The sequence below is a fragment of the Corvus cornix genome, chromosome 5, assembly GCF_000738735.6.
Source record: "Corvus cornix cornix isolate S_Up_H32 chromosome 5, ASM73873v5, whole genome shotgun sequence".
Classification (NCBI taxonomy): domain Eukaryota; kingdom Metazoa; phylum Chordata; class Aves; order Passeriformes; family Corvidae; genus Corvus; species Corvus cornix.
In genome coordinates, this window is record NC_046335.1 from 1707956 (window position 1) to 1732759 (window position 24804).

At 43.6% G+C, this 24804-nt stretch overlaps 1 protein-coding gene across 1 annotated transcript; it reads left to right on the top strand.

Annotated features, from left to right (window-relative positions):
- The first annotated feature begins 3163 nt into the window (after positions 1-3163).
- KLHDC1 (kelch domain containing 1) lies at positions 3164-23681 on the top strand. The gene is made up of 13 exons (XM_039552446.1): positions 3164-3553; positions 5926-5996; positions 7351-7468; positions 8056-8174; positions 9643-9721; positions 10558-10641; positions 11498-11581; positions 16213-16271; positions 18154-18266; positions 18692-18764; positions 21665-21749; positions 22305-22357; positions 22716-23681. Exons 1-13 carry the CDS (start codon positions 3452-3454, stop codon positions 22888-22890), a joined length of 1215 nt encoding a protein of 404 aa, XP_039408380.1. The 5' UTR covers positions 3164-3451; the 3' UTR covers positions 22891-23681.
- The last annotated feature ends 1123 nt before the right edge of the window (positions 23682-24804 follow it).

Consider the following 24804-nt stretch of genomic DNA (forward strand, 5'->3'; position numbering starts at 1 on the left):
CAGCCCGCCCGGCCCCGCCGCGGGAGGAGCCCGGCCCGGCCCCGCCGTGCCCGTGTGGGGACAGCGCGGCGGCGGGAGCCGGCCTGGGTCGGCCACAGCGCAGGGATTGTCCCCTGGGCTGGCAGGGCTGGGGCACCGCGAGTCCTGAGGGCAGCTCCGGGCCCCTCATGACAAGAGACACTGAGGGGCTGGAGCGTGTCCAGAGAAGGGAAGGGAGCTGGAAGGGGCTGGAGCCCCAGGAGTGGCTGAGGGAGCTGGAAGGGGCTCAGGCTGGAGCAAAGGAGGCTCAGGGGGACCTTGTGGCTCTGCACAAGTCCCTGACAGGAGGGGGGCAGCCGGGGGGGTCGGGCTCTGCTCGCAGGGAACAGGGACAGGAGGAGAGGAAGAGGCCTTAGCACATGGGGAGGTTTAGATTGGATATTGGGAAAATTTCTTCATGGAAAGGGTTGTCCAGCCCTGGCACAGCTGCCCAGGGCAGTGGTGGAGTCCCCATCCCTGGAGAGATTTCAAAGCCGTGTGGATGTGACTAATGGGGACATGGAGCAGTGGTGGCCTTGGCAGACTCCCATGTTCATCGAGGGCTTTTCCAACCTAAACCATTCTGTGATTCCATAAAACACCCTTGCTGCAACTGACACAAGTTATCCAATACAATTACCCACGGTATCACTTTGGTCCTTGTAGTGGTTTGGTCCAAAACACTCGTTACTTACTTCTGTGTCTTTAAACTGAGCCATGCTAACCCATGGCAGTCCTTTACAGGTATGGTAGATGACAACTCTTCTGCCCCCTCCTCTTTTCCTGTAGGCCCAGCACAGGTTCCTCTGCCTCTCCAGTACTCCAGAGTCTCTCCTACTTCAGGTTTTCTTGCTACAAAACATCCATGAAATACATCTGGCTGTGAATTGGTCCTGCGAGCACGGGATGGTCTCCAGGGCTGTTTTAACATAATCACAGAATACCAGAATGGTTTGGATGGGAAGGGACCTTAAAACTCATCTCATCCCACCCCCTGCCATGGGCAGGGACACCTTTCACTAGCCCAGGCTGCTCCAAGCCCTGTCCAACCTGGCCTTGGACACTTCCAGGGATCCAGGGACAGGCACAGTTCCAGGACTGTGGGGTAGCTGCCTTCTCTCCAGATGGAAAATACCTGATATTTCATTCAAACGCTCATCTCCATCTCTCAAAGTACAGCTTGATTCCACAGAAGGCTCACAAAGCAACTCTTGAAAGAGTTGGATTGAAAGACTGCAGGGATTTAGACAGACAAAAAATGTCAGCTATTTTCTATAGTCCATTCTCAACTGCATAATTTATAATCACTCCTCTTCGGGGAGTGAGCTCATGGGTGAAGCTGCTGCTACTCTCTTCAGACAAAGATCTGACAGGTCTCAGCTATTTTGGCAGGAAATATGATTCATTTCTCGTCGCAGGCATACAGCTAGGTGCAAATTATAAGCCCAATTCTTACATAAGTACCTTCATTTGCTAAAATTACTGCTTATTCTCCTTCTAAGAAAACCTGATCTTGCCATTCAGCTCATGTCTCGCCACATAAGGGAAGGTGCACCTGGAGAAGGGATGTGCCCCTCGTCCAAAAATAGCTTTCTCTAAAGCTATGACCAAACAGGGAATGTAAAGCACACTCCTACAGCATCCTGCTGGATTTGGGGGCTCTCTTAGGTTGCCTGGAGCCTCCCACCAGAGATATAAAAGTATTCCAGTGTGAGCTGCAGCCTTGTGTTTCACTGAGCCATCTGTCTGGAGCTCTGGAAGCTATACCCAGATCTTTGTCTCCGTCGCCTTCCGTGGCTTTGCTGGACATCACAGCAGCTGGAGAGTGACTGGAGAGAGCCCAGTGGTCCAGGATCAGCCAGCACATCTACCTGGATCCATGGAATTGTTTTGTTACACAGACAAACAGCTGATTTTCATGTGTGTCACTGCTCCACTGGCAAAACCACATCTCCAGAGACAGCACATTGCAGCTCTACCTGATGTATAGATCTACAGATAGTTTGTCTACTTCCCATGTTTTTCTTACCTCTTCCAAATGCTGACTCCTGCATTTTAACCACCATCCCAATGCACCGTCAGTACGTGGCTTCATTTTAAGAGTTCAGGACAGGTGCTGATCACTCTGTCACCAGTGAGAGAATACCTGGAGCTGTGTCAGGGAGGTTTAGGTTGGGTATCAGGAGAAGGTTCTTCCCCCAGAGGGTGCTGGGCACTGCCCAGGCTCCCCAGGGAATGGGCACGGCCCTGAGGCTGCCAGAGCTCCAGGATGCTCAGGGTGGGATTGTTGGGGTGCCTGTGCAGGGACAGGAGTTGGACTGGATGATCCTTGTGGGTCCCTTCCAACTCAGGACATTCTATGATTAATATTATCAATTATTGATGGGAATAATTGATGTCTTCCCTCCTAGATCCAACAGAAGTGTATGCCCTACTGTCACAAGAAAATCTTTACAATTACTTTCTGGTGCCCTTTTATAATATGCAAAAGTGCTCATTTCTCACAAGTTCTCCTATCTCTGAAGAGCTGTACCTGTTTACTTTTGAATTCCATTAATTCCAGCTGGACACAGAGTTCAGCTGGAACTGACCCAGTTGCTGATACAACAGTGTAAGAACTGGAACTGCCCAACTGTTTAATTAATATCAGCTACCGTTTCGTATCTGCTGTTTCTGGCAGGAGCGTGGCTTGTCTCACCTTCAGAGACAGGGAGTTCTGCTGTGGTTGTCTTATCACAGAATCCACAGGATCATGGAATGGTTTGGGTTGGAAGGGACCTTAAAGCCCATCCCATTCCACCCCCTGCCATGGGCAGGGACACCTTCCATTATCCCAGGGTGCTCCAAGTCCCATCCAACCTGGCCTTGGGCACTTCCAGGGATCATGGGGCAGCCACAGCTTCTCTGGGCACCCTGGGCCAGGGCCTCACAGTCAGGAATTCCTTCCCAATATCCCATTTAAACCGGCCCTATGTCAGTTTGAAGCCATTCCCCCTTGTCCATCACTCCCTTGTCCAAAGTCTTAAACCCCGTCCCACTTTGGGACCCAGCTCCTCCTTCCCTTCTTGCCCTGTGGTCTGTGCTTAGCTCTCCTATTCTCGGTGCTTCTTTCCTCCTCTCGCGCACATTATTCACATCCTCCCGCATTATTCACATCCTCCCGCACGGTTTATTCCGCCTCACACCTCAGCCCGGCACTGCTGCCCAGCACCGGGGGCAGCGCAGTACTCTCCGTCCGCTGCCACCCCGACCCGCACCGGGTGCCGCCCCACACTTTGGACCCTCCTCGCTTCCCGTCCGCCCCAGGAGAGCGACCGGCGGCGGAGCCGCAGCTTCACCCGGAGGAGGCGGTGGCGGGACGCGAGCCCTGAGGCAGCCGAGCCGCTTCCTCCTCCTCCTCCTCCCTCCTCCTCCTCTTCCTCCCCCCCCCAAGATGGCGGCGGACCCCGCGGATCAGTTCTGCGTGGCCGAGGAGCGCAGCGGCCACTGTGCCGTGGTGGATGGGAACTTTCTCTACGTGTGGGGAGGATACGTGGTAAGGCGGGCGAGGACTGCACGGGAGCCGGGAGCGAGCGCCGGCAGGGAGCTCCGGGCGCGGGGAGCGGAGCCCCGGGCGGGCAGGGGGGACCCCCGCCGTCCCTCAGCCCTCGGCGGGCGCCCGGGGCTGCGGCGCGGGCGCTGATTGGCTGCGGCGGCCGCGCGCCGTTCGAATGGCGGCGGGAGGCGCTGAGGGGATGGCGGCGCTGAGGGATGGCGGCGCTGAGGGGACGGCGGGGACGGTGCTGAGGGGACGGCGGGGACGGCCTTGAGGGGACGAGCGGGGGCCGCTCCGAGCGCCTCGTCCCGCGGCCCCTTCCCTGCGCGGGGAGTCCGCGATCAGCGCCCTCCTCCTGCCCCGTTTGCAGCCGCCTCCGTCACGGAGCACGTGTGGGGCGGGCTGGTGGAGCCGGTTCGCTCCCGTCCCCTTCCAACGTGCCTTTCGTTCCTCTGCGCAGAGCGCGTCTCCCTTCAAGCCTTAACGGCTGTCATTTGTGGCTCAGTTTTTCCAGGATGTAATTCATGTTCTTGTTGCCGAGTCCCCGCGTTTTTTTATTTATTAGTAGCTGTGTGGTGCGTACACTGTGTTTTCCTCCTGTAGAAAGCACTGCTGTCACCTCGAAAACAAGCTGGTGGCAGGCTAAAACCCACTTTTTTTTTTTTTCATTGAAAGAACACTTCTGATTCTGTCATAAGTAAATCCTCGTGTCTTTTAGCTCTATGAATTCAACCCAGAAGAAAGCTAAAAATGATACTACCTTAAATACATCCACTTAGTTTTATCTGTTATTTTTCTGTTTACATTTATCTGTTCATCTTATCTGTCTGTGCACATTTGCCGTAAAACTGAAAATATCTGTGCTTGGTGTAATTCCTGGTCTTTATCAGGTGGAAACTCTTATTTCTATAAACATGTTTCATAGTCTATCCTATCTATATTTTTCGTTGGCTAAGGTAACTTTAAAATGTTCAAAGCTTGTCCTTCCATACTCGACCAAAGAACTCTAGTTGGAGACTCCTGGATTTAAACTCCATAATACTCTGTATAACTAAATATCCCCCAAATCACTGGTAATCTTTAATAGTTTTCTGTGCTCTGGTCTTTAAAGCTGAGGTTGAACTAACGAGCACTATGTTTTCAAGGGGTTTTTAATAAAAAATTGTGCATTCGTGGGACATTTAAAACAGAAAATGTGTATTAAGTTTAGCAGATAAACTTTGCAAATGTTCTGAGTAGTTTTGTGTATTTATCTGTTGGGAATATTATGAAAATTGTTGCTCTTTAAGTAGCCCTTTACTCAGATAAATCATTTTTCACGTGTTGCTGGTGACTCCAGCCCAGCAAACTTTATTTTTGGCATCGGTGTATTTGCTCAGGGCTGCTTCTGGAGCAAATTCTCGACCTCTGACATATCCAGATTAAATTGAGTCAACTTCTGCATGTTGCAGAAGCTGCCAGGAGTGTTTAACACCAGAGCAGAGGTACCTGGCAGAATAAATGTACCAAAAATAGGATGTACCTACCTGCTTGGCACCTGGCAGAGTGAGAAAGTCGTGATAAAACATCAGTTGAAGGCAGGCAATCAATATTAGTAACTGAATTGTCACTAACTACATTTCAGTTTTGTATTTAACTTCTTCACATTTGTTTAATTTTGATCCTATTTTTATTTCTTTACTGACTCTGGCTGCTTACTCACTGCCAGGCTTTAATTTCTTTTGAGTGCCAAGGCAATAATTAATGCTGTAGTTGTTACTCAGCATGAGTATTGCATTTTTTTGGGCTTCCTTGTCCTGTTTGTTGTTTTTCCTCATCATTATTTCCCAAATTATTTTTCTTTCTTAATGACCTCTTGTTCGTGAGTCTTCATAAATCTTTTTTCCGCAGAGGAATTAATTTTCTCCTGTATATTTGACATTTTGGTCTTTCAAGTTCCTCCCTTCAGCTGCTGCAAGTAACTTTTTGTGTTTTCAGTCCACTTTTTATATTCTAATTTTTTATTCTACATTTTACCACTATGCCAATGGAAATGGCTCCTGATCAAAAGTATCTAAAACGAGTTTTAATTCAGCAGCTTCAAATCTGGTTGATGTTGTTGCACATCTTTTTTTTTTTTTTTTTTTTGGCAAAATGTTAAGTTGGTCAATCTGTGCCTTTACTGAGCGGTCCTGAGGAGGAATTCAGTTGTTTATTTTAAAAATAAATTAGTTTTATGCTCAGAGCAGTAACACTGGGGTGTGACTTCTGCTCTGGTAGCTGATTTCCTTAAGATTATTCAGTGTTGCTAAGTAACGTGGCTTGGCATTTCGTGTTCAGATGTATGGTGTGGAAAGCAGAACTGATTTAACATTTGCACGTTCCTCTTTCAGTCAATTGAAGAAAATGAAGTTTATCTGCCCAGCGATGAGCTCTGGATCTATGACATGGACAGTGGGCTATGGCAAGTGGCACCATTTATATTTAATTATTACCTAAAGCTGATTTTTGCAGAGGTGTCACTGATCTGCAGCGAAAAGGCTTCAGTGACTTTGCTCACGTTAAATAGCAGGTGTTTAATGTAAACACTGAAGGACAGAGCTGTGCTGGCAAATTAACTCCAGGAAACACATTCATTGCTGAAGTCTAATTATTGTGTTCAAGGGAACGTTGGAAATGGTTGGCTCAAGGCTCTGTTAGCACAGGTGCATTTACTTGGCAGTTTATTTTGCCTTAGTTTTTCATGCATTAACTTTTAGGTTAGAACAGTTAAACACTGGGAACTCGGGCTCTTGATCTGGTTACAATTATGTATTATTTTTGGTATTAATTCCATATACATTGCAACTCAAAAATAACTCAGAACTTCCCCTTTTTCTCTTTCCCTCCACTTTCTTTTTTCCTCCCTTTTTTCTTTCCTTGCCCCCTTTCTTTCCTTCTTCCCTCCCTTTTTGTTTTCTTCTTCCTTCCCCCTTTTTCTTTCTTCCTTCCCCCTTTTTCTTTCTTCCTTCCCCCTTTTTCTTTCTTCCTTCCCCCATTTCTTTCTTTCTTCCCCCCTTTCCCTTCTTTCCCTCTCCTTTTACCCACTTTCCTTTCTCCCTCCCCCTTCCCCCCTTCTCCCCCCCCTTCTCCTGCCCCCTTTCTCCTTTTCTTTCCCCTATGTCCCCCCCACTTTTCCCCCCTTTTCCCCCCCTTTTCTCTTTTTTCCCCCAATTCTTTCCACACACAGACCATGCTTTGCTGTCTCTTTCCTGTCGGACAGGGTTGCCCAAAGCCCTCTGACCCTCCCTTGGTTTTCCCTGATGTCCCAGTCCAGCAGTTTGTGCTCACAGGGAACTGGGATCAGGAAAGTGATCTGGGTTAAATATAACTTTTTTTTCAGGGTTATATTTAACCAGGATCTGCTTCTTCTCAGCACAGACAGCTGTACACGTGTAGCTGAGTGCAGGGCACAGCAGGAATGAGGGAGCAGGAGCCTCAGTTTTCCATTTCTGAATCACAGCAATGCCAGATTCTCATTTCAGGAATTCTTGGAGTTAATAGTATTTCCAGACTTTGAATAATTAATGTGTCAGCTCTACTAAAGCTCTTCTAATTTAAATTTCACCTTCAGAAAATCAAAATGTTTTATAAACACACAATATGCACCTGGAAATTCTCTTCCACCACAGGAGCCCAACTTCAGCTGTAGTTCCTAATCCTAGTTATGGCCCAAACTGTATTTTCACCCTTTAAGTGTAAAAATTCTGAATAAATCTATTTGGGATTGTTACATTTTGGCAGATTTGAAGGGGCTTAATGTATTTTTTAAATTGCAGGACAATGCACCTGATGGAAGGAGAGTTACCCACCTCCATGTCAGGGAGCTGTGGGGCGAGCATCAATGGGAAGCTGTACATTTTTGGGGGATTTGATGATAAAGGATACAGTAATCGGGTATTGTAGTTTTTTTTTTTTCCATAACATTTGATTTTAATAAGTACTAATACTGACCTTGTTGTTTATCTGATGTATTTGTATTTGAATTAAAGAGAAATTTGAGGAAAAGCTTTATTTTTCTAAAACTTTCTGTATTTATGCCAGTACTTTCCCAATTAGTTTTTAAAAAAAATATTTTGACAACTTTAATTGAGATTAATCTCTGAATATAACTTTTATTTTTATTCTTTGATAGCAATTCACTGCCTTAAATAATCAGGTAATAATTAAGGTTAAAATAGAGCTACCACTTTTCCTTGTAACTGAACACTGAATTAACAAAGTAGCTGAAATCAGTTGTTTTATCATTTAATATAAATGAAGTCAGAGTTCATTCCTGACTAGAAAATCAGTGAAATGGAGCCTCTCATCAAACTTGCTGCCAATTCTCCCCCTTTAACTTCGTTTTTGTGGTGTGTTTGCCATTGTAAGCTCACTGCCAGTTCCTCTTTTATTTCCTGACTTCTGGGGGTGGTGGGTTGTTTTTTCTGGTGGTGATTTGTGCTTTATACTGAAAACATTGTAATTTTTTTTTTCCTTTCAAGCTGTATTATGTCAATTTGAGAACAAAAACTGGAACCTACAGGTGGAAAAAAATCACAAATTTTAAAGGTCAACCTCCCACACCACGTGACAAACTTTCCTGCTGGGTGTACAAGAACAGGTAACACGTGAAAAATATTTAACATGTGTTAATTGCAGAGAGAAAGTGTTAAAAAGTGAAGAGAACAGAGGTTTGGGATGCAGGAAACTCTAGTTTTTAGCTTGACTTGCTGTAGGATTTTCTAACAGCTTTGCACCAGAATTTCCTCACATGTGAGCTGAATTAATGGTAAATAAAACCCCACTTCAGGAGAGGGTTGGAATATTTAGGGAAAGTTTGTGGAATGCTTTGAGACTTTAGAAAGTCACTATGCACTATTTCATGGTTTTAACACATTAAAAATCAGTATAAAAATCACTTTCTCTGTTCTATTCATTATTTTAAGCATTAAATTATTACCTGCAATAAATACATTTAGTATCTTTTCAAGGATTTTAACAGCTGACAGTTCCAAAGGCATTTCAGTGATTTTCTTTGTCTTGCAAGAACTGAGTCAGCCTGGACATTTGTGGTGCAAAAGTGACTGAGCGTGTTTAGAAAATAAACAGAGTTTGCCTAAACAGAAATACTCCAGGTTTTGTGTTTATTATGGAAAATGTTGGATAATGAGGCATAAGTGATCACAAGAAGGTACCATGTCAGTGACTTGTTATTAAAGCTCTTACAAACAAGTCAGAATATGATATATAGTGAACATTATCAAATGGAAATGATTTATCTCTTTCTGGACTCCACATCTAAAGAGGTTTTGCAGAAGCTGTGCAGTGCCCCTGGGTGCTGTATCTTGGTTTTGTAATTCTCATTTAACTGCAAGAGATAGGAAAATACAGATATTTGAACAACTCCCCAGCTGTTAACACGAGATCATTCAAAACCAAATGCATTTATTCAGAGTATTGGGTCATCTGCATGCTGAGAAAATCACCTCTTTTAGATGATAGAGTGGAACCTTTCCATTTAAAATGGATTACTTACGGATGGCCCTTTCCTGGGTGGAATATTGGCCTGGGAAGTGTGTGAGGATCCTTGCCATGGGAGATTCCAGTAGTGCTTGGTTGAAAAATCTCATTTTAAGACAAAAAAAAAAAGATTTTTTTATGTCCCAGGCATCTGTGGGACAAACATTGGGAACATCTGTGTACAACCTTTGGCAAGAAAATACAGCAGGAACACAGGAATTTCACTGGAGAAGGGCAGGAATTGGAGCAGAAGGAGGCATTTCACTGTCCTGGGTGTTATTTCCCATTTTTTGCCTGAAAACAGCACTTCAAATAAACTTTGGAGGGAGGAACAGAGACTTTGAGGTGTCTTGAATTATTTCCTTGTGTGAGTTTCAGTCAGGTTTGTTGAGGGTGTAGCTGTGACCTTCACCTCATCAGGGTTTGCATCATCAGGTACAACACAAAATGTTTTCATTGTTTATATTATTGCTAGTGCAGTAGTAACCCAAAATATTAATTATTACAGCTTAGTCATCTTAATCTTGTTTACAGAGCAGCTCAGTGAACTGGTTTTGTTGTTGTTTCAGGCTAATCTATTTTGGGGGTTATGGCTGCAGGAAGCACAATGAGCTCAGTGATTGTTTCGATGTCCACGATGCATTTTGGGTAAGAGATTTGTCCCCATTGCCACTGATTTGTCCTTTCAGATTGAGGGGAAAAAAAAGATCCTGTTCATCATCCTTGATGAATATGAAAATTTGTCTGGTTTTTCTTTTATTTGTAGCATCAGCAGAAATGCAAATTGGGAATCTTTTAAGATTTGAAATTCCAGGTATTGCACGTTGGGAGTGGTGGTTGTTCTGCATATTCCAGGTTCCCAGTGCTGGGCTTGGAGTGCAATGAATTAAATGCTGTCAAAGCAGGAAAAAGGCAGGTTTTCAATCTGAAAGTATAATTTAAAGTTTGAACTCCCAGAAAATTATGTGATTTATTTCTTTGAAGTAACACCAGGGAATTTGTAGCTTCCCAAGTCTAACTGACAAATACTCTTAGTTAATTTATTGAATTTGTTCTCCAGAAAGGCACCTGGATTATCAACTTTCCTACAGTAATTTCATCTAATTAATACAAAGATGACTGATCGGAAGCTCCTGATACCAAATGGTAAAGGTTGACACACAGGAATTAGTATTTTTACAATCTATTTATTTCTCAGTGTGTTACAATAAAATTGAGAAGGTGAAATTTGTCTGCTGCAGTGTCTGATGTTGGGGCCCAAAGCCAATTTTCAGATGTCACCAGCCTGAACATCCCTGAGCACTGCTGACCTTCAACTGAGTCTAAGCTGCTGCAGCATTATTAAAAATATCACCACATCTTCTAATGAAATTAAAACTACTTTAGTTTATTCTCTGTTTTAACAGATCCCTTCTAGGTTTGTATCCTTCAATAAGCAGAAAGATTTTTAAATAAAATATTTTTTTTAATTTCTTCTTTTTTAGGAAGGACAGATATTCTGGGGATGGCACAATGATGTTCATGTTTTTGATACAACCACACAGACATGGTCTCAACCAACAATTCGAGTGAGTGGTTTTTAGTCTCATCTCTTGACATAATTGTGATTTTACTGAGTTTTGAATCATTACTGTGCTCTAGACATTGATGCTGGCAAAAGTAATTTGAAGGGACACCTTCCACAATCCCAGGGTGCTCCAAGCCCCTTCCAGCCTGGCCTTGGACACTTCCAGGGATCCAGGGGCAGCCACAGCTTCTCTGGGAATTCTATTCCAGGGTTTCCCCACCCTCCCAGCCAGCAATTCCCAATATCCCATCCAGCCCTGCCCTCTGGCAGTGGGAAGCCATTCCCTGTGTCCTGTCCCTCCATCCCTTGTCCCCAGTCCCTCTCCAGCTCTCCTGGAGCCCCTTTAGGCCCTGGAAGGGGCTCTGAGCTCTCCCTGGAGCCTTCTCCTCTCCAGGTGAGCACCCCCAGCTCTCCCAGCCTGGCTCCAGAGCAGAGGGCCCCATGCATTTGGAAAACTGTATCCATGTACAATTAACATGGATAACCTGTCACAGATAAGAGGAGATGAAAATATTCTATAAAGTTCCTAAAATCCAGGTGAGTTTATGTAGGAACTCAGTAGAAATTGTATATTTTAAAGAGTGTCTGACAGTATTTTATGGTCTTTACAAGATGTTCTAAAATTCCTATAAAACCAAATGCAAAAACTAAAATTACCATTGCAAAGTAAAAGCCAGTTTTGCCACCTTCAGTTCTGATTTACACTGGGAGGACTTCTTGACATGTGGATATAACATCAAATTTTAAGATGTGATTTCCAGAGGTTTTAATGGCAGTTCCTGATGATTTGTACATCAGAAAATACAACTGTCCAGGAGATTTGCTGATGTTCTGAAGGGTTATTTTGGTTCTTTCAGGGTGGAGATCCACCTCAGCCTCGAGCAGCTCATACATGTGCTGTGCTGGGAAATAAAGGTTACATCTTTGGAGGACGAGTGCTGGTAATTAAATATTTTCTTGGCAGTCATATTATTTTCCTGGCAGTTATTTCTTTTTCATTTTGTAGTAGGAAAAAAATCCCAAATGTCTTTGGCCTAACCTGGATGTTCAGGGCTTTGAATCCAGGATGCTGCTTGTCATCACCCTCTACAAAAAGAAGAGTATATCTGTCTGTAATGTTAATGATTGTCCCAAAAAAAGGTAAAACATAGATGACTACATGGTAAATAACAGATTCGAGTTGGCTTTATAATTTAATTTTGCCCTTTTTTGCACATAAGTGACTGAAATACAGATGTCTGGAAGAGGTAATAGACAAAAGGATGCAATCTGTGCATATTTAATTTAGGCCTGGATTGTGGCTGTGTGATTTTAACTCTTCCTGACTCTTTTTAACTTAAAAAAGCCATAGGCATCACCCCCCTGATTATCTGTACCTAAAAAACATGAAGCCACCCCTGGTAAGCAAGGAGATACTCAAACCTCTCAGCAACACTTGGAAATTCTCCAGTGCTAATTAAAGGAGATTTTCTACTCAGTTCTTCTCTGCTGAAGCATTAATATAAGAAGAGATTCTGTAAGGCAAGTTAAAACCCTCCCAGTTTAAGTTACTGTGCACTCTTGTATTTTATTTTTAATTTAAGTCTTTAGCTCTTTTCACTACAGCTGATTTTAGAGCCTTTAATCCTACTCAGCTAGAGGATGAGCCTGGATGTTTTCTATCTCTACTCCAGAAAGTGACAGTGAAGAAGCTTCTGAAAGCCCCCAGTGCTGAGTTCCTGTAGTTCTGTTCTAGACAAGAGAAGGAATTAGTTTGGGAATGCCCCACGGTGAACGTGTGCCAACTCCACCTTGGAAAGCTGCCACAGCCTCACGCCCTGTATTCCCACGTCCTGGCAAACAGCAGTGTAAAACTGCACTTTGTTCCCCATTCCCTGTTTTTCCTGCTGTGACATTGCTTTGGCAAACCTGCAGTGCTTCCACTCCTGCTGCTCAAACAGAAACCAGCCCCACCCACCAAACAGGGGCAGAGTGACCACACCATGTCCAGCCACTTTCCAGTCTCAATGGCTTCCCACAACTGCAGGAGGTTTTTATTTAAGTGCCTTTCCAGAGCAAACAGAAAAGAAAGTAATGAAAATTGATGCTGTTTGTTCTTGCCATTATGTGACCTTTGATCTCTGGAATTGTTGCTCAAGCCTGAGAGAGCTGCACTCAGCACCTTCCAGAGCTGTAGGTCTGGACAAACTGGGTTTGCAAATAACTGATGGAAATAAAGAGATTGGAGAAGAGGTTGAAAAATCAGGGTTATCCATGCTCTAAGTGAGCCCTGTGCCTCTGCCCTGCACTTGCTCTGTTCTCTGTGCTCGTAACTGAACCCTTGCTGACCACAGCCAAGTCCTGCTCCCCACTCAGGGAGCTGAGAGGGGAAAGAACCCAGCTGAGAAGATGCAAAGGTGCAGCCCAGGCCCTCCTGCCCTGCCAGTTATTCCTGAACACTTCCAAAGCCTCCTTCCCTCAGGGATTTGTCAGTGAGGGCTCTGTGCTCACCTCAGGGTTGCTGCACTCTTGAACTGCTCTGTAACTCAAGCTGGGGTTTCATGCAGCCTCTGCAAGTGAAATTACAATTTAGCTGGAGCTCACCTGTCATTCCTCCACTGTGCTGCTGCATGATTAGATCTGCCCTCAGAGGATTTGCCCTCAGGCTTCTGTTTAACTCTGTTTGACACTACAAGATTCAGAAGGCTCTAATCTGAAAAGGTTTTTCTCTTCAGCTTCCTTAAAAACTTGCCAAATTTCAGTGAAAGCACTTGGGAAAGTGTGTCAGAGAAGAGTGAAATTGTGGAAAGCTGTATTTAATTCTGTAGGAGAGCAGCGAGTGTAATTTTCACCTTGGTGATTATTATTGATCCATTTTCTATCCTAGAAATAAATGGAAGGAAACATAAAAAGGTGAGGGAACATTCAGTGGGGCTTGAGGAATTAATGAGAGTCATGAAACGAGAAAGCTAAAGACAGCAGAAAAACACTTAAATTTCCTGACACCAGCAGTAATTCCTCCCCAAAGGATGAAGTTTTGCTTTTCTCCAGAAATTAAGGAGCAAATACGGGGTTGCTCTGCTCCTCCTTCTCCTTCTAGTTCACCATAATACAAATCTTCCCAGGGAAAAGGCTCTGCAAGGAACCAGAAAGGGCCAGGAAGTGTCATGAGGCTTCTCCTATTCATCTTTCTGGGAGGAAAGGGCACCTTTTTCCAAACTTGGAGCTAGAACTGGTAAAAGAAGATGATGATGATGGTGATGATGAGAATCAGTTGTACCAGGAATCATTTGAAAACAGGCTCAGAAGTGTTATGTGGACTCAGTTCCTTCAGGTAAGCCCCTGGCAAAACAGGAATGGGAGAAAGTGGGAAGGAAGGAGAGTTAGTCCAGAAGTTGATGCAAGTCTTATGTTTGATTTAAGTGGAAAATTTTCATGTTGAGAATGAAGTAATAAACCAAAGTCTTTGCAGCAGCTCTTCACACATCTGGTGCCTTAATGTAAGCATGTTTATATTTTGTGTTACCCCTCCTGTCAGCAAAGCTCAGAAGATTCCTGGAGCTGCAATCCTTCTCTTGACAAAGCTTGGAGCTGGAATAGCTGTTTGATTGTAAATGCAGGAGGGAGAGCTGCAGAATTCCCTGTCCCAGCAGTGAATGTCACCCTTAAAGCCTTTCATCGTGCTCATCCTGAGACAAAGCAGGTCCTGCTTAACGTGCACTGGGCTGCAGAGAAATGAACTTGCCCGAGATAAGCAGGATGTCTCAGGAGCCCTCATAGCTCAAAGGGAAATGCAAACCCTCTTAGGAGGCTTGGTGCTCTTAAGCCAATTGAGAATCATTTTAGGATTGGCAGCAGAATGATTAAATACAGCAGGAAACAGAAATGCAGGAGAACTGTGTGGCAAGTGATGATCCCATAAACTTGTGTTCTTTCCAGCTTCCCAAAGAAGGGTTGGGTGGAAAGGTGCTTTTATTTGTTAAAGCCATGTTAAAGGCCTGAATCTTGTCCAGCTGGTGGTGTTTTGAATTCAAAGTGAGGTTGCTGTAATTATGCATCTGTCCAGCTGTTGAATCATGAGAATGTAAAGAATTTAATACATTGATTTCCCAGGCACCATGAAACTGAGAACTTCTCCATCTTCTACCCAATGCCTAGGAAAGGAAGGTCAGCGAGGAGGTCTCAAACAGGATCCTCTTGAAACCTTAAATTTCAACATAACAGCAGCTTTCTTTGCTAGATACCATTCATATCAAATTGAATTACTCCAATATGATTGAATATTTTCAGTTGTAGAGGCCAGGACGTTGGGTTTTCCCCAGGAGTGCAGAAGATCCCAAGCGCATTTTGCTTTCTGCTTGGATGTTTTGGTCCTCATCCCCTTCAAAGCCACCAGAAGGAGCAGGAAACTGGATAGACTTGTCATGGAAGACAGATCTGTTCCCCTGGCTGTCAGCTGGACCACACTTTGGTGTTTTTAATCACCCTCTTGAGGGATTAAATGTCTCAGGCAATGCCCCAAACCCTCACAATCTGCTTGTCTTTATCCTGTTGCCCTCTCCAAAGGCATCCCAAAATGCTGGTTACCATTCCCTTCCCAGGACAGCAGGGTTAGCAGTACTTGGGCAGAGGAGGCCGTAGCATTCCTGAAAACCTTGCTGTTCCCCAAAATCCCTGAGAGACTTCCCAGAGCTCTGCTGGACAGCTCTGGAAGTCCCTCAGACTCCCTCCTAGGGGTAAAACCACTGCTTTCAGCCTAGTTCTGCCTCAGAGGATCTGCAAGCTGGAGAAAGGCTTTTTCTAATAGATCTATGGACTGCCCAGGGAGAAAAGGAGTTGGAAGGTAAGGCAAGATGCATTTCCCTACTTCCCAGATGGTTTTTGTAGTCCCCAGGGGAATCACAGCTGCCAGTCAAGCAAGGAAATCCTTTTATCACCTTCACCACCCCCAAGGCAGTCAGAGACTTCCTCCATCTCAAATCACAGGCAGATAAGTAAGTGGAAGGATTTCTGATTTGATTTTATGGCAAATGCTAAAGGGTCCTAAAACCTTGTCCTTGCTGGTGATCACTTTGTAAAAGGAAAAGAGGGAAAAGCACAGACAATGATGGACTTTTAATGGGAATATACTGAGTACAGCACTACCAGGATACTCCAAGGAGTAGTGGCCAGACAGGAGGATACAAACTTCTGATCATGATGTCAAGAAAAATAACATGAGGCAACAATAGGAGAGTAAAACACCTTCTGCATTTCCCTGCCAGGAGTTCTGTGGATGGAAGTTAAATACATGTGCAGGAATTGGATAAATATAACAAAGTTCTTCACTATTAAAAGCTAAAATTGGCCCCACAGTGCTGTTGCATGACTGGAAATATTCCTGACAGGCACTTTCCTGAGAGTTGCATGGTTTTTGTGAGGAGAAAAGCTTTTCATCTGCCACATAATTCAGATTTATATTAAGGCACATGGGTACAGATTTCTTCAAAATATTGGTACTTGGAATATTCTGTCCCAGGAAGGCTTCACTGAAATGCTTTGTTTATTGTTTGCTTAAAATAACCCGACTGGGGATTTTATTTCTTTGTTTTAGCAAACCAGAATGAATGATTTGCACTGCCTGAATTTAGACACTTGGACTTGGTCTGGAAGGTAGGTTTGCCTCTGTAACACTTCAAACTGAATTTAGAAGATGGAAACATATTGTTAAATAGTTCCAGAGCCTATTCCTGCAGCTTTTCCAAGAGGAGAATGAGGGTTTGGGGACTGCTTTAACAGCTGCGAGGTTGTGATTTCAATTGAATTTAATTTGATGGTGGTTACTAAGCTTTTCCTGCTCTGCACTAAAGCGTTGATGACGCTGTTTAAAGCACAGCGTGGAGTGATTTAACACCCTCGTTTTCAGGCTGGGTACATTTATCCATATGGAATTCCAGGTTTGAGGGCTTTTTGAATGCTGGGTTTACTGTCTGTAGCTGAGCTAATCACAGCACAAATTGGGAAAGGGCCTCTTCCATAAAAGACCAGGAAATCCTAAAAATGAAGATTTTTCCAAAATTCAAGTTATTTCTGTATTGTGATCCAAGAATAGCTTGTAAGATTTATCCATGATTTGGTATAGACTTGGATCCCTGTAAATTTAGGAATCTTCTGTTCAGCTATTGCAGCATCTCTGCAAAGAGTCTTTGAGAGACTGAAAAGAGCGATTTAAGACTAAAAAAAAAAAAGATTTAAGCTATTGGGGAGAAAAAAGAGTTTTCACAGTGTGTGCTGCTGTTGGCACCTCACAGGAGATAAAGTGTTCATATTTATTCGTTATGTATTTCATCTCTTAATCACAAAAGGAGCCCATAAATAATTATTAGTAAATTAAGATTTTATTTCCTAACCAGCCAAGTTTTTTTTCTTACTCAACTCTACACAGCTTTCTTAAGGAACTGCATAATATGAACCCACTAACCCAGGATTATCAGCCAGCAGGAGATTGCAAGATTTATTTTAGCTGCCACTACCCAGAAGTTGCTTTCCTTACCTTGAGCTCTACTAAATTGTCATTCAGTATCAGGTTATTTCTGGTAGTGGGATCATTTCTTGTGCATGAAAATTGAAATTTTATCACTGATCAGTATCTGTTTTATGGGGTTTTTTAACCATCAAAGCCCAGGCTGCCCCTTGGCCAATTTTAGAAGCTTCTTTTCCAAAGCAGGCACTTGGATTCAAACAAACATTGCAACTTGGCCTCAACTTCAGTGCCAAATTTAGCAGGGCACTTCGCAATCCCTGTTTAATTCTGTCTGATCCCTCAGCCTTTGCCTCCAGAGGGAAAACTCAGCAATTCCCAGCAGGGAGATCCCTCCAGTCCTCACCCAAGGCAATTCTGGGCACGGGGCAGCTGCTCCAGAGGGAGCCACGGACAATAAATCCCAGTTGGGTTTGTCAGGACCTGGATTTCTTCACTGGGTGCAGAGGGAATTCAGATGGGTGTCTGCACTGCTCAGGCTGAGCTCACATGTGTGTGTGAGGTGTTACCTCAGGAAAGAGGAGTTAAAAAAACAACCAAAACTGGTTTTTTGGGATATCAGCATCTTTACTGTTCACATTCTCAAGCAAACCCAGCTAAAATAAAATCAATTTCAAAGCAGCTCAGCTGGAACAGATTTCAAATCTGCATTTTGATGATACGAGATTCTAATAAACCTACATCTGTTTTGTACTTAGGAAATCCCCTCTTTACTAATATTTATTTCAAAGTTGAAGGTTGAAGAGCTGGTGGCTTTGGGATGAAAGGCAAAGCCACGATTCTTGTGTCATTTAAATTCATTTTCCTTGGAGTGGAGAGGCCCCTGAGGATTCATGAAATTTTTTCTCAATTAACTGTTTCCCTACATGTACATGCAGTTTATTTGGGTATTTAATCTGGTTTTTCACTGGGGAAATACCCAAAGTTGTTCTAGGACAAACTGAAATTTTCTGCCAAGTTGATTTTCAGCTTCGTTTGAAAATTTGGGGGTTTTTGTTTCTTTATTTCACCCAGGATTAAAATCAGTGGAGAGAAACCCAGAGATCGCTCCTGGCACACGCTGACTCCCATAGGGGATGACAGACTTTTCCTTTTTGGTGGACTAAGCTCTGATAATGTTCCTTTGAGTAAGTAATGTAGAGATTATTATTCCATTGTGCACTTCAACTCATGCAGACAGGGTGTGGGATAGTCTTACAGGAGTTCCTTTTGTAGAAAAGGCAACTTGTTTTCATGAAAAAAACTGGAAGTAGCAAAAATAATTTTAAGACAAATAAAAATAATAATAATTTTACAGATAAATCCACTGGGAGGATTTTCTCAGTTTACCCAAAAGAAAGATTAAGTGTGTTTTAATTCCAGATTTCAGTGCAGTGAGGGTTCTGTGACACCACTAAATTACAAAGAGGGAAAAGATGCAGCTTCATGAAGTGATGATGTTACTGTTAGCTAAATAAAACATGCTCTTAGAACACAGAGCTGTTTGTGTGGATAAAAAAAAAGGTAATTCTTGGTCCCCAAAACCCCACTAATGAGTGTTCTTACATTGTAGGTGATGGTTGGATCCACAGCATTGCAACAAATGGATGGAAACAGCTCACCCATCTGCCTAAGAGCAGGCCTAGGTACAGAAACATAAATCCTGTGTGCTGAAATTGTATTAGGTTTAAAAATTAACCAATTTTTAAAGTATTGAACAGTATTTTTATGCAGTGTGGTTGAATAGTTTGCTTTAACATCTTATTTGCCTTCATACCTCATTTTGTATTTGTGTTTCTGTTATCACTGATGCTTACTTGCATGAAAAGATGTTTTTGTGATGAAGGATCTGGGTGTCCAACTAACCTGGTGCTCTGTAGCCAAATTATTGTTGATAAACAAAACCATAAAAATTTGTGGAATTAATAACCAAGGAGAATAATAAAAGCTGATTAATGTTGATGGATTTTTAGACACAGGGGAGGAGAGAACCATGAAAAAGTTGATGCAAATTTCAGGGTTCAAAAGCAAAACTGAGTGTTAACAGTGTTTGAAGCATTATCTGTGTTTCTAAGTTCAATGCTGTTGCACTGGTTTGCTCTAGATAGTAAATATTCAGGTTTTCATTGAATTCATTCTCTGCATTCACCCAGGAACTCTCAGCACAATTTTCTGTCGTTCTTTTCTGATACAAAAATGTCCAGTTCTGGTCTGCTTCCTGCCTTGTGTCTGTTACTGAAATATCTTCACCTCCATTCATTTTTTTCCCATTTTATACCGTTCTGGGCTGTCTTTTAAATACAACAGCCACAGCTAAACCAACTTCTCTGCTTTCTTACACTTCAGACTCTTTCAAGCCCAAATAAACTCAGATCTCAGCCTCACCAAATATTTTCTTTTTATGATTACTGATGTTTTCTTTTTATGATTACTGGTATTTTCTTTTTGTGATCTTTATTTAAGGGCTGAGGAGTCCTTAAATACAGCACATCAGTAGCAGCCAGGGGTCCGTGTTCAGTTCTTTAATCTCCTAAACCTTCCCTGTGACATGATTTTTACTGGAAAAGGCTCAGGAAGGGCTGGGATGTGCTGGGGAGCAGCCCCAGGAGCAGCAGCTCAGTAACCTCTGTGCCCTGCTCTGCAGTGGGGCTGGGATCAGGAGCTCCTGAGCCCCCCTGGGTGGTTCCCAGGCAATCCCAGGGCAGATCCCACAGTGGGATAGGAGTGGAGCTGTGTCCTGGCTGTGCTGGCTCCTGAGGGAGCAGAGCCTTTGGGTCACATCCTGGCAGGAGTCTCTGAGCTCCTTCAATTCCAAACATGGGTCTCCACCACCTGAGGATTTTGGGATTTGGGTTTTAGGGCTGAGCACCTTTCATTGACCTCAATCTTTATAGAAGTAAAGGACCTCCCCTCCTTCAACCAAACCCCAAAACCTCATTAACCTTGTTCAGGAACTCACAGAATCTTAGGGTGGGAAGGGCCCTCTGGAGATCCTCCAGTCCAACCCCCTGCCAAGGCAGGGTCACCTGGAGCAGGTGACACAGGGATGTGTCCAGGTGGGTTTGGAATAGCTCCTGGAAACCTGGATAAAAGGTGACATACAAAAAACCTGTCTGTACATTGAACTGTTAAGTGTGAAGTACTTTTGCCATAATTGTATTTACTGCAGGGTCTCTGCAGCTGGAGAAGCTTTAAGGCAGTTCAGTTGCTCCTGTGACTTAAAGTGCAGGGCAGTAATACATACATGTGTACTTCTTTTATATATTTCTCTTCTTTTGTAATACATTTCATTGGTGTCTTTTCCTGATGCTTCTGCAGCTCTGAATCCCTCCCTAAATTCTGAAGAGAATAATTTCCTTCAACCTTCAGTTGTAGTAATTTCTAAAAAAACTGCCTTCTCGGGTGATGCTGAATTGGTAGAAAATACTGTTCCTCTTTCTGTCCATCAGTTGTACTTCAGCCAACGTTTTGCATGCTGGGTTTAAATAGAGAACAAACTGTTTAACTCCTGGATTCCCAATGTTTTCATTCCCATGTAATGCTGTTGCTGTAGCTGGAAGAGCCCTGTGTGATTTCAATAATGTGCTCTGTTAGAATGTTTAGGTGATAAGTTAGAGCAGCCCATGGGAGGACAGAAACTCTCAGGCAGTAGGAAAAGCCTCAGGTTGCGAGCTAGGATGTCACCAGAATCAAGGCAGGAAAGGCTTCCCAGTGTTCTCCGTGACCAAGCCCAGAGTTTCCCTAATGCAGATCAGGCAGAGACAGATCTGTCCACAGGTATGAGGAAGGGAAAAGGTGAGGTACCTCCTAAGGACTGATGTGAATGGAGAAAGAAAGGGGGAACGTTTATTTTTGCATGAAACTTCAGTGGTGCATTTGATTTTGGTTCAGTAGCTCTAAAGCCGATCAGCAGTGGTGATAGACCAGCAGAAAAATCTGATGGTGAAAAATAAATCTCACGAGGGGTGGCTGCTGAAAGGGCAGAAGCTTTGTGAAAACAAGATTATAAAGTCAGGCTTTGCTTTTGTGGGGTCTTTATTGTGTATCATAAAACTTCCTTGGTGTGATGTAAGTCATCGACTCACAGAAAGTGATCCCAGGAATCTTTTGGGGAAGTGTGAGACTGCAACAGGATAACTGGAGATCCAAGTGCTCAGGGATCTGTGTCAGTACGGAGAACCCCCCAGTCTGAGAGCCATGAGATTTGTATTTCTGAATCAAAGAAAGTGGAAAATTGCCAAAGGAAAAGCTTGGCAAAAGCTTGGTTTGTAGAGTTGTCTAAAAATTTTCCACTGTGGTGATAAGTAAGACAAAGTTTATATGCCCAGAGTACAGAAGAGTCAAATAATGACAAAATACATTGGTCTGTATGAAAATAACTCATGAGGTGGGGAGTCACATTGCTCTCTCCTTTTATATTATTAAACAAACAAGTGACATATTTTAAGGTACTATTTTTTACCTCTGAAATAATGGCTTGGTCTTGCTGATAACACATGACTCCTTGTTTCTTGGGCACTCATTGTGTTTCTGGTTTTATTTCCAGGTTGTGGCACACAGCCTGCCTTGGACAGGAGGGAGAAGTGATGGTGTTTGGTGGCAGCAAAGATGATTTGCTTTTTATGGACACGGTCAGTAAACTGAACAATAAATCCCATCACTGGGATAGTTATAATTGATATAAAATCGTGGAATGCTTTGAGTTGGGAGGGACCTTAAAGTCCATCTAATCCACCCCCCTGCCATGGGCAGGGACACCTCCCACTATCTCAGGTTGCTCCAAGCCCCTTCCAGCCTTGCCTGGAACACTTCCAGGAACAGGGAGTCCAAAATATCTCTGAGCAAATCAATTCATAAATATATTTTTATATAGGATTTTAATTAAAAAAAAAAACAAAACCAGATTGAGACCTTGGCTCAATTTGGTAACTGAAACCATTATAAATTACACATCGCTGAGAAAATTTATTATAATTTACACACCACTGATTGCACTGAGGAGTCCCCACCTGAGGCTTTCTGGACGGAGAGAATAAAAAGGAATTTGTAATTCAGATTCCTTCTAAAATCAGGTATAATCAGTTGTAAGTCATGCACGTGGTAATAAATGTGACATTAATCTAGAAAATACCTGAGGTAGAGAAGCTGTTTGCCATTCTAATGGTTCTCATTTTTCTGTTGTTCAGGGTCACTGCAGTGATTTGTTGATATTTCAGACTCAACCTTACTCCCTGCTCAGGTGAGTTGGAGTTACAGAATCCCAGAATGGTTTGGGTTGGGAGGGACATCAAATCCCATCCTGTTCCATGGGCAGGGACACCTCCCACTATCCCAGGTGGTGTTTCAGCCACGTACTCCTGCAGAAATGGGGTAAAATACCCAATTGCCTCCTCAGGAAATTCTTGAACCCTTCAGTGTGTGATGCTGCACAGCAGTTTAATCACTGGTGCTGTGTAATTCCCTGCATGTGCACCCACAACACCTGTAATTAACACCTGTAATTAGTGCACATCACCAGCTTTTATTAGGTGTCATTTGTTAGAATATAAACCATTTACTTGAATTTTTTTTTTCTTTTTTCTGTTTTCCTTCCTCAGGCTGTGTCTTGACTGCATTGGGAAGAATGCAGCTCTCTTGGAGAACCAAATTCCCTGCTTGCCATCCAAACTTCTGCAGGAAGTGCTGAAAAAAATCACCTTTTGGGCTGCCATGACCCACAGGCAGGAGAGGAAAGCTGAGACTGAGAGACAAAGCCAGCTCCACTCCACATGAACCAGGGCAGGGAGATACTGGGACACCTCAGAGTGGTTTGGTAGTGAACTTTGCTGCTGTTCCAGAACAGCTCTGTGTTAAGCTGGGTTTTTAAGTGAAGTTTGACAGCAAATCCTTTTTATGGGAATCTCTTGTTTCCTGCGTTACGGAAAACTGATACAACTTCATTTCTAGATAATTGTTCACCTCTGCTGTCGTGGTCTTGACCATACAGCCCACGCAACCTGTTCTTTTGGAAGGGGACATGATGCATTTCAGCTGGATAAAATATGGTTTAAGTCTCAAAATCCTCTTTGGCCTTATCCCATCAGCCTTCCCAAAAAGATAAATTCAGCTTGGTGTCTTGGGGACACTCACTGTTTGTCAGTCCTAAAGGTAACGAATTTGCCACCACCACCACCACCAAATGTTGATTCCACCAGCCTCTGACCAAAATCCAACCATGGAGCCCCACACCTCATGCTCCAAGTAGGAAAATCCATCAGGGAATTGTGGAACTTGGAAGAAAAAGCTGCAACGAGCAACATCACCTGGTCTCTATAGGAAAACTTCCGTTCATCACCTGGTTTTAATGTTTCTGCCATCAGGAAGTCCTTTTGGAAATAAGTTGTATATTGTATTTTGGATGTGCAAAGTTTCTATTTCATTCTTGTTTAAAAAAAGAACCAACCAAGTTGCTTATTTATTGTTTAAAAAAAAAAAAAGCAAATGTAGTACTGGTTATTTTTCTGTTTCAAATATTTAGTTAACAGGAGCACAGTCATTAAAATTTTATAGAGAGTTGAATCGAGGCATTTTGACAAGTTTCTGATGATTTTGCAATCTGTAAAAATTAATTACTTGGGGAAAAGAGATTTGGGGGGAGCACATTTGTATCAAAAAGGCAGTTTTGTGACTGGGTATTTTAACAGCCTCATTTTATGTGCTGAACTCCTTCCCCTCCTTTTTTGGGGAGGGGGAGTTCAGATGCCCCCTTGAGCCCCAAGATTTGATTTTCGGGGAGATTCAGGTGCCCCCAAGGTTTGATTTGGGGGTTTGGGATTGCTTTGGTGGGTTCAGATGCCCCCAAGGTTAATTTGCAAGGGCTCAGGTGCCCCCCAGGTTCATTTTGTTGGGTTCAAGTGCCCCCAGGGTTAATTTTGGGAGGGCTGAGGTGCCCCCCAAGTTTAATTTTGGGGTTTTTCAGATGCTCCCAATGTGAATTTCGGGGGTTTCAGATTCCCCTGTTAATTTTGGGGGGGTTTAGGTGCCCCCAGGGTTAATTTTTGGTGTGTGCAAGTTCCCCCAATATGAATTTGGGGGGTTTAGGTGCTCCCAGTGTTAATTTTTGTGGGTTCAGGTGCCCCCAAGGTTAATTTGGGGGTTGATCAGGAGTCCCCGATGTTAATTTTGGGGTGGGTGCAAGTGCTGCCAGTGTGAAATTGGGGGCTTCAGATATCCTCATGGTTATTTGGGGGGCTTCAGATGCTCCTAATGTTAATTTTGGGAGGTTGAGATGCCCCCAGTGTTAATTTTTGGTGGGTTCAAGTGTCCCCAGTGTGAATTTGGGGTGGTTTGGGTGCCCCCGATGTTCATTTTGGGGTTATTCAGATGCCCCCAATGCGAATTTGGGGGATTCAGATGCGCCCAATGTTAATTCGCGGTAGTCCAGGTACCCCCAGGGTGAATTCTGGGCTAGTTCAGGAACCCCCAGTGTTAAATTTGGGGGGTACGGGTGCCCTCAGTGTGAATTTTGGGGTGTTCACATGCCCCCAGGATGAACTTTGGGGTAGTTCAGGTGACCCCAGGGTGACTTTTGGGGTGTTCAGATGCCCCCAGGATGAACTTCGGGGTGTGCGGGTGCCCTCAGGGTGAATTTCGGGCTAATTCCGATGGCCCCAGGGTGAATTTCGGGCTAATTCCGATGGCTCCAAA

Bases quoted from the DNA above. Each gene is read 5' to 3' on its own strand.
- KLHDC1 (XM_039552446.1), top strand. From the start codon at position 3,452: ATGGCGGCGGACCCCGCGGATCAGTTCTGCGTGGCCGAGGAGCGCAGC. The intron at 5,997-7,350 runs GCAAGTGGCACC...TTTAAATTGCAG, and splicing joins GACATGGACAGTGGGCTATG to GACAATGCACCTGATGGAAG. The intron at 9,722-10,557 runs GTAAGAGATTTG...CTTCTTTTTTAG, and splicing joins ATGTCCACGATGCATTTTGG to GAAGGACAGATATTCTGGGG.